The following is a 9,824-nucleotide window of genomic DNA, read 5'->3' on the forward strand; positions in this document are numbered from 1 at the left end:
TGGAAGGATTTATGTGACTGAAGAACTAAGCAGGCACTCCGTGAGTGGAAAAGAAAAGAAGGTATCTGATGATATTTGAGAGAGGAAGTGGTGTAAAAATCCTTTGGATCATTTAAGCATCTCTGGGAAATAGGAGCTTGGTCTCCCTGAGGTAGCCTGCGTGAAAATGGCTGCGATTTGGGCACAATTAACTGGTTGAGTGCAGCAGGTAGCCTGCCCTAAGCATGAAAAACGAAGTTCATCAGCAGTGGCCCCTATTTGCACAGCCCCTGCCCCCCAGCGTATGCAGGAATGGACTCAGTCTGACTCTCCGCTTATTTTAATGAGCGTAAATCAGGGACAGCTTTTGAAATCAACCTTAACTACACACGGAAAAGAAACACAATACAAAACAAGGCTGAAAAATCAAAGGACCATCCCTCTCCCTCCGCCCCCAGCCTTTCGCTGGCGCAGCAGCCCGCACCCGGGCATGGGGGACACTTCCGCGTCCCCGGCCGGGCTCAGCTCCGCAGACAAAGCCCCTGCGCACCTCTGCGCAAAAAGAGCGCAGCGGAGGGCGGGCGGGGGGGCGCGCAGACAAAGCGGGACTGGCAGCTGCAGCATGCGGGTCCGCGCAGGGCTTCCTCTGCGAGTGGGCTGCTGCTGATGATGATTTTTTTGCCGGTTTTTTTCTCTCTCGTGGCTTTCCCCCCCCCTCCTTCGCGTGTGAGTATTTTTTTTTCTCTCTTCACCAACTTCCTTCCTGCTCCAACTGCCGAAGCTCGCAGCTGAGCGCTGAGAGCGGAGGAGGACCCCGGCCGCAGGCGCTGCTCAGCCGGTGAGTAGAGCCCGGGGGAGAGGATGGGCGAGGGGCAAGAGGGCAGGGGCACAGGAGCCGGCTCGCCCCCGACTCGCCGTCCCCTGTCGCCGCGCAACTTTGCGCCTTTGTTCCCTGCGACTGGCCCCGTTACCTTGCCTTGCCCGGGGAGACGGGCAGGGCCCTGCCAGTATCCGAGGGGGAAGCTCCCGGGATGGCGGGAGAGGCTCTGGAGGTGATGGGGGGGGGGGGGCATGGGGGTATATCCCTGCGGGGTGGTACCCGGCGGCCCCCGGGCAGTGAGCTCCCGTTTTTGCGTTCGCACCCGGTGGGGATGGGATGGGATGGGATGGGATGGGATGGGATGGGATGGGGGGATCAGAACCGCGGGCACTGGCGAGGCAGAGTATACTACTCCCCCATGGTGGAAAATCGCTTCCTCCCTGCCAAACCCGCTTCCTGGAGATAAGCCCTCGGTCGGGAGGATGCTGTGGGGGAGTGATGTACAGAGGGAGGGCAAATAAAATGCTGCCCTTCTGACATGCCTTTTTGTGCCCCGTGGCAGCATAGGGGAGGAGAGGTGGTGCCCACCGTCCACCTCGTCTGCGGCCCTTCCTGGCCCCTCCTGTTGCAGGTGCAGCCCATGGCCCCCAGCACTGGCAAAGCCCAGCTGAGAGATGAACGCACCCTGCATGATTTCACCTTTGCTTCCTGCAATTATCTGTCTGGCAGGGGGTCCCTAGCACTGCCTTTGCCCCTCTCTTTGCTGCTTCGTAGATGCCACGAGGTGCAGGTGATGCACAGCTGTGGGTTGGTGCTGCAGGAAAGCAATAAACATGTGATGAGACGGGGCACAAATCACCCACACTTCTTGTGCAGAGCATTAGTAGGGTTAATTTTTGTTTTCATTTTAAGGATGCTTATGGCCTGAAGGTTGTAGGAGATTTCCATCTGAGCCTAGCCCTTGGCTTAAGCAGAGACACCTAGGAACCCTGACAGTTGGGCTCACTCTGGGGAAGCACTTGTGCCTGAGCCTAGTAATGTCTCAGCTTGCAGAGGGGACAAGTCTTGGAGCTGGAGCGAGCAGAGGTTAGGGCAGCAGAGATATGAGCTTTCCTGTTTGTCACCTCCTGCCTGGAAATTTGGCAGGTAGGTATGGTCAGATCCACAGCCTGGGGAGAAAGCCCAGAACTGGGTCTGATTGGTGCCATCCTGAGATGTGTGTGAGTTGGGGATTGTTCAGTTGAGACAGCCTGGCTGGTCCTGTTCTCCTCAGGCTCTTGCTTTTGGCGTAGCAAGCTGTCTGTCCACCTACTGGGAGCTTTTCAGAGCCATAAAGCATACCTTCTTCACAGGCTAGCAGGAAGTCTGCGGCATTTGTGATGTATAGGGAGGGTCTAAGCGCTGTGAAACAACCTGCTGGACCAACCCTGGCTCTCTGTGTGTGGCCAGAGATCTTTTTCTCCATCGCGTGGACCTCTCTCTCTCCTGTAATAAACCATAACCGCCGTTGTGGAGGATGGGGGCAGGCAGGCAGCTCTCCGTGATTGTAGTGGTGGCAGATGCAAGCCAGTATCACGAGAGAGCTTGGCAGAGTGGAAATGACTCACATCTGCAGCAGGAGCCCAAGTGGAACACAAGACCTGGTGGTGCCTGCCACTGCTTATTGTGTTCTCTTCCTCTACCAAGTGTGGGATGGAACTGAGGGGATTGCAAAGCTTTGTAAGGTGACTGCTGGGGCTGCAGGGCAGTGGGATGTGAGCAATTACTGCTTTCATGAGGGAGTATCTGGTTTCCTCCCTTGTGAGGACAAGCACAAGGGCCTTTCCCATGGTACCTGGGTCCTTAGCACTCCTAAGGCTAAGCATGAACTCAGTCAAGATTATTTAGCTGTTGGGACATGCTTTCTTTCCTGCCCATTTCAGTTGGAATTAACCTTTTCTTTCCCAGCAGCCTGCTCTGCTGTACTTTCTGACTCACCACAAAATGCCATTGCCAAGTACCCTTGCATCAGGGCTGTTGCACCTTAGCATGCCCAGCTGAGTCTTCTTGTTCCTGTTTAGTTCTTTTCTGTCCCTTTGTAACATGTCTGTATATCCCTCCTTATTTTTTCTTCCACTGAAATTGCACTGTGAGATCTGCATATTACTCATTGTTGCCTGACCCCACTTGCTGATTCACACTGAACTGTTGCACATATATATATATAAAAAAAAAAAAAAAAAATTTTTAATTTCCTTTTTGTTTTAATGAATAAAAAAAAAAATCCCAAACTATCCTGCTTGTTCCAAATTTAACTTTTGGGAGCAGGGACAAATGTTAAGACCACAGCTGCAGAAAGGGATGAAGGGCTTGCTGGGAAAATTGCAACTAAGCAGGCAGAAGGGGAATTTTTTATAGGGACAGTGCCTGAGAAGGAGATAGTGCAAGAATGGGCTGAAGTGAACTGAATGATCTGTGTAGCTTGACAAAATTTCCTGGCTGACAGTTGGCAGGGAATGGCTTGGCCAGTTAGGATAATCATTGCTGCACTAGGGCATTAGGACAACCATTGCTAGGGCACTGCTTTATTTTCCAGCCTTTCTTTGAAGAGTGCAAAAGTGGCTGGGACCATGCAGCTGGCTCTGTGATGCACCTAAGAGTGCCCTGGCACAGCAGTGTTCACCTCTCCTGCCTTTGTTGCCTGTTCTCCATTCCCTGTCCTCCACCTGGCTGCCAATAAGTTGATCTCTTCCTGCATCCCATTTGGGATGCTATGCAAGCAGCTTCACTACCCTCCTTGTTCAGTGTTGTGTCCCAGCCGTGGTGGCTGGGTGGCTGCAGGCTCCAGCTCTCTGGCCTTTCCAAGAAGCCATGCTGGTGCAGGACAGGTACACAGGGCTGGTCTGCAGCCAGGCTGGCTGCAGCCACCCTCATACTTCCTTCCTCCATGGGATGGAAACCCAAGTGTGTGAAGTGAGCTGCCATGGGAATGCCAGCAGATAGCCTGTAGCAGGTGTGTTTCCTTGAGGGCTTCAGCTAACTCAGAATCATAGAATCTTAGAATCACCTGGTTGGAAAAGACCGTAAGATCATCAAGTCCAACCATAACCTAACATCTCTGTGTACAGAACTTGCTACTGTAAGTAGGTTGCTGTAATAGGATCATAGAATGGTTTGGGGTTGAAGAGACCTTAAAGATCATCTAGTTCCAACCCTGAAATGCTGCCTGTCCATGGCTTTTAACCCATTATGAGGGGGTGAACAAAACCTCTGGCCTGTGCTTTATGCATGTAGCAGTGCCTCTTTGTGCAGCATAGCTGGTGAGTGCTGAAACCTTCTATGGTGGCTTGTAATTGCAGCCTTGCCAGCCAGCAAGCGTGCTGCAGAGGGGTTGTAAATCATTCTGGCTTCAGCCTGCGCTCCCGCACCTCCTCCCCGGGAGGGAAGGATGGTGATGGTCTGCGTGTGCGCATGGTGCCTGCAGGGAGAGGAGCGGGGGCAGAGGGGGGTTGTGTTCCAGTCAGAACATCAGCACAGCCCTGTCGGGGTTGCAGCCGAGCGCCAGCGCCATTTGTCTCCAGCGGTCCCACTCGGTTTGGTGCTGGGCGGGTGCCTGCCTCCCTGCCTGCCAGGGGACTGAGGCACATCGTGCCCTCAGCACTCTACCTCTCTTCGGAGCAATCCCACAGACTGTCACCTCCTCTGTCACCCAGACCAAGTGACCATGACTGAGAAGACCCAAGAACCTCATGTGGAGGAAGACGACGATGAGCTGGATGGGAAACTCAACTACAAGCCTCCCCCTCAGAAAACACTGCAGGAGCTGCAAGAGTTGGATAAGGATGATGAAAGCCTTGCTAAGTACAAGAAGTCCCTGCTGGGAGATGGACCTGTGGTAGTAGGTAGGCTGAGGCATGCTGATAGGGAGGGAGTGGGAAGATGGCATCACAACAGTGTGGTGGGGATGGGGCAAGGTGGCCTCCTAGAAGAGGGAGCTTGTTTGACTGGGGACGTGGCAGTGTTTTTGTTGGAGGACTGGGGATGAGCAGGTGGAGAGATGCAAGTAGAGGAAGTAGGGGAGATGCTTTGAGCATTAGGTGTAAGGTTACTAGCGAGTGCTGTCACTGAAAAGGGACTTGTGGTGGGAGGTGTGTGGGCCTTGGAGAACTCCTGGGGGGGATTAGAAACTCGAGAGGACCAGCTTGTGCTGAAAGGCAGTCTTGCAGCTTAGAATAATATTAAGCTGTGAGACTACTACGGTGGAAAGTCCTCTTTTAGGTATTGGGAAGGTGGCTGGAGTGATTCACGTTGAAGGGTTGGGACAGATGTGTGATCCTTGTTACTAAGGAAAGCCTGGCATTAGTGGGTGTTTCATGAAGTGCAGGTTTTGTGGGGGAAAGCACCCCCATTTCTTGAGTGTTGTTCCTCTCACCCTGCATTTCATTCTGCAAGCTGACAGCTTCCCCTGGCTTTCCTACTTGCAGACCCAACAGCTCCCAATGTGGTGGTTACCCGACTCACCCTGGTGTGTGACTGTGCTCCAGGACCGATCACTATGGACCTTACAGGTAGGTGCAGACTGTCCTTGGGCAAAAAAGCAAACAAGGAAAGGCCCTGGCATGCTTCAAACTGAAAGGGAGTTTGTCCTTGGGATGCTGTAGTGGGTTTTAGAGGAACTCTGAGACCATCTTTGCCTTGTTTCTTATTTTAAAGTATACATGTATGAGAAAGAAAATGTTACAAAGGAAAATGTTGAGGGTCTTTTCTCTTCATCTAGACTGTTCTAGGAGCTCCTGCCTTAGGTCTTACTTCCTTTCAATGAGACCTCATGAGCACAAGAGGTTTGTGTTTGGGTAATGGGCTGTTCTGAAACTACAGTTCCGGTTCCCGGGGACGTGAGAAGAGAAACAGGCTTCACCTTATATGGGCTTTTCTGCGGGGAGAGGAAGCTGGGCCCAGAGAAGCAGAGAGGCTTCCTGTTCAACCAAAGCCATGCAGAGCCCTGCAGAGCCCCAGGGCAGCCTCACAAACCAGGCAGGAGCCGTGAAACGTGCTCTGCTCACCCAGGCCAGAGCTGGGTATGGGTGAAGCATACACACGCTCCTGCAGGTGCTCCCAATGAGCCTCTGTGTTTGCTCTCACAGTGCAATTGCTTAGACAGACCTCAGGCCACTCGTTTTTCGGGTGTGCTGTCCTCCAAAGGGATGCTTATCTCTGAACCCAGCCCACCACATGTGGTCTCATCTCACTGTGACACCTCTTGGTAACTGCTTCATCATCTCCTTACAGGTGACCTTGAAGCACTCAAGAAAGAGACCTTTGTATTAAAGGAAGGAGTGGAATACAGAGTTAAGATCCACTTCAGAGTGAGTTGTTTTCCTTTTTGTTGCTTCTCATCAGGTGCTGAGGTCAGCCAGCAGTAGTCTGTCAGATAACTACAGCCAGGCAGCGTGCCTGCCTGAAATCTGGGACCTTGTAAAGCTCCCCTAGCTTCAGGTGTCATTCTGCCCCACAGAGAACAGGGCACTTCCAGAGAATTGCTTCTGCTTGCTCACCTCTTGGAAGAAGCTGCTTTCTGTTCACTCACAGTGGTGAACCACAGGTGCTGTGGAAGCCAGGTGGGTAGTTTTGGCTAGAGTTTAGCTTGGCTTTTTAACCACCAGAAAGTCTTCACACAAAGTAGAGCTGGACAGGGAGGTGAAGAGAAGAGATAATGGCTCTTGTTCAGACAGCATTGCTGGGCTTCATGTATGCACAAAAAAAGGTTTAGTGCTGTAGCATTTGGCTGAAGATACTCAGGCTGATCTGGGTCAGGACATACACAAATGGGCTCACTTCTCCCCCTCTCCCATTGACCAGCTGAAAACTAACCTTGGTAATGTGGCATCCAGCATGAGAGTGACCATGTCCACAGATTTGCTGCAGGCAAAGCTGGCTTTGGCAGAGGAGGCAAAAAGAATGAAATGCCTGAAATGGAGGAGGCAAAGTGTTAATGTTTTGGGTTCTGTGGAAAAGATTTCCCTTCTTCTCTGAGGCTTGCTCACTGTCTCAAAGATGACTTTGTCCCCAGAGGCATCTCCAGCTCTCTGTTGAGCTATAAAATATTTCCATCAGTATCTGAACCCTGTTGATAGGAGATGCCTGGAGCCAGACAAGTTATGCTAACTCCTTCTCTCAGTCTCAAGGCTGCTGAGAGCTGGCACCATGTGAATTTCCTCCTGGTATGTAAAAAGATCTGCCTTGTTTCCAGATTGAGCAGTGCTGTTAGGAAGCAGTGTATGCTGGAGCAGGACAAAAAGAGAGACATCCAAGATATTCAAAGGAGGTTTGAGGAAAGGTTATTGTGATGGTTTGGGGGTTACCCCGCCCCCCCACACTTTATATTTGCCCCAGCTAACTCAGACGGACCCTGGGAATATAGATGAAGCAATTTATTTACAGCTAGCAGAATTTTACAAGCAGCTATTTACAATATATACAGTTATATACAATTATATACAGAAATATACAAAGGATAAACAATACAAAAGCACAACTCCCCTCCCAGAAACCTGAGTCCCCAGGAGGGGCTCTCAAACCACCCCAACACCTCCCCCCGGCCCTCTCAACCTTACCCCAGTTCTCAGGAAGAAAAGAGGTGCGGCCAAGAGGTTAGGGAGCAGGGTTAGTAGGAGCAGGGTTAATGAGATGTGACCAGGTCTAAGGCAAAAGCAAGAGAGAGAACAAAATGGAGAAAAAGTCTTTCTTCTTCCCAGAGTTCTCAGCGTGACTGTGAGAGAAGTAGACACAATTGTTTCTCATTTCACTGCCCGTTATCTAGTTCTGTTACCAAAACATTCCAGCTTGCTTCAAACTAGCACAGTTATGGATAAAACTGTTCCACTCTATCTATTGAGGGGAAACTTGGCAGCTGACCACAGAGCTTCGGAGGGCAGCCTGGAGTGCTTGGCTAATCCTGCCCATCAGTTTGTGCTGGAGAGGTGACTCTAGTCACCCCTGTCCAGTTTTCAGGATCAACTGGGAACTCCCTGCTCACTTTTTGTCTTGGCCAGGCCACCTTGCAAAGCCGACTGATGTGCTCCAGTTAGCTTCAAAGTTAGGGAAAGGGTGGGGAAGTGCAACAGATGCACAGGTCTCCGTGTGCCTATGGAGAAGTCATGTTAGGACTTGGCCACAGTATGTCCTGAGGTGCTGAGCAGGGATGTGGTGAGGCAGGGTGGCTGTGTCTCTGAGGAGAGAAAGAACAAGCAGATATAGAAGCAAACCCTTTCCCTTGACACTCCTTCTTGCAGGTGAACAAGGACATTGTGTCGGGACTGAAATACGTGCAGCACACCTACCGGACAGGGGTGAAGGGTGAGTAAGAGCTCTTCGTGCCCTGCACGCCAGTGCCTGCCACTGTGTTCCTGCAGCTTTGGGCTGGGATAGAGCCTCCTCTGGTCCCAAGAACCTCCCTGTGTTGCCATGCAGGAGGCAAGACTTCTCAGCAGAGTGCATTAACTTGTGCTCTGCATTACCCAGGCCAACTGTTTCCTGTTCCTGTGTGAACTCAGTGTGAGCCAGCTCTGGTATGTGTATGCGACACCACTGTCTGCAGCAGCAAAGTCCCCAGGGACACTGCTTAGACAGTGCTTGCCACAGATTTCTGTAGAGAGCTCTTCACCTCCTCCCTGCCCTCTGTAGAGTGGCTCAGCCTGTGTGGAGCTTCTCACCTTCTGAAAGGTCTTCTAGGTGCACTTGGTAAAATTCAGAGCAGCTCTACAAATTGTTCTGCTGTCTGCAGAGCCCTGTGATTGCCGTGGCCTCTCCTCTTTGTGCAGTGCTGCCCTGCCTGGGGACAAGGCAGAGGAAAGCTCCATTTTGCACACACACATCTCGTATGCATTTTTGCATGCAGCCACTTCTAAGGCTCCAGCATCCTGTTCAGCACAGATAAGTGATATCTTCTCACCAGAGAAGTAGTGTGAGATCAAGAGAGATCTTGCTGGATGTACCCACTCCCTTCTAGCAGCATGTACATGGGAAAGGACACAGGCTGAGTTGCCTGTCCATCTGCCCATCCATCCACTTATCCTTCCATCTGTCCTTGTGCATCACCAGCACAGTTTCTCCACTGATTGTTTCCCTTGCTGATATGGACTGTCTATCTCTCTCCCTATTAGCTCCTTTCTGCCTGTGATCTGTGCTCATGCTCATGGCTTTTTCTCTCCATCATTCCTCACCTAAGAGGCTCATCCCTTCTGGGTTGTTTTCTCCTAGTGGACAAAGCCACGTTCATGGTTGGCAGCTATGGGCCACGGCCAGAGGAGTACGAGTTCCTGACGCCCATTGAGGAGGCTCCTAAGGGTATGCTGGCTCGAGGCACCTATCACAACAAGTCCTTCTTCACGGATGATGACAAGCATGACCATCTCACCTGGGAGTGGAACCTGTCCATCAAGAAGGAATGGACAGAATGAGTGAATCCAGTTTGCCTTCCCCCTTCCTATCCCCTTGCCTCCTGCACCAGTCTCCAGGTGGGCCATGCCCACCATGCTGCTCCTTCCTGCCACTGTGGCTGGCCACAGCCCTGGCAGCCCTTCCCGTGGGCACTGGGGCTCTGTGCCAGCCTCAGTTGATGCATAGGCCTGCAGGTGGCCTTTGCTGCTTCTGATACACTGAAAATATCCCACTGGTTCTCACCATCGCCCCATCATGATACTTAATGGGTGAAACTGGGAAGCATCTTCCTCCCTCTCTCCCAATACTTCCTCTTGCTGCCTCCATCTCTCCAACTCCGGTCCCGGAAGTGCCTTTTCTAGGAAATAAGATCACCTGGCAGGGTGGACTGGTCCCTGGAAAATCCCTATCTGAGTTACATTTGCCATGTACTCTGACTCATTGTAAATGGTACTTACCTCCCATGATGGTCTCCTGGTTTGTATCTGGTGCCCTACCCAGTTAAAAATCCATCCTTGTGCAGGCAAAACCAGGCAGGGGGAATGCAGCTAGGTGCTGCAACAATACTTCAGTGTCCCAAGAATAAAACCAGTTTCTTTCTTCTTTT

The 9,824-nt window shown here is 51.6% G+C and overlaps 1 protein-coding gene across 1 annotated transcript; it reads left to right on the top strand.

Moving 5' to 3' along the window:
• The first annotated feature begins 556 nt into the window (after positions 1-556).
• ARHGDIB (Rho GDP dissociation inhibitor beta) lies at positions 557-9,820 on the top strand. The gene is made up of 6 exons (XM_064155036.1): positions 557-817; positions 4,492-4,680; positions 5,263-5,346; positions 6,068-6,144; positions 8,071-8,134; positions 9,038-9,820. Exons 2-6 carry the CDS (start codon positions 4,503-4,505, stop codon positions 9,235-9,237), a joined length of 603 nt encoding a protein of 200 aa, XP_064011106.1. The 5' UTR covers positions 557-817; positions 4,492-4,502; the 3' UTR covers positions 9,238-9,820.
• Positions 9,821-9,824: the final 4 nt, after the last annotated feature.

The sequence above is a fragment of the Pogoniulus pusillus genome, chromosome 15 (genome assembly GCF_015220805.1).
Source record: "Pogoniulus pusillus isolate bPogPus1 chromosome 15, bPogPus1.pri, whole genome shotgun sequence".
NCBI classification, from domain to species: Eukaryota; Metazoa; Chordata; class Aves; order Piciformes; family Lybiidae; genus Pogoniulus; species Pogoniulus pusillus.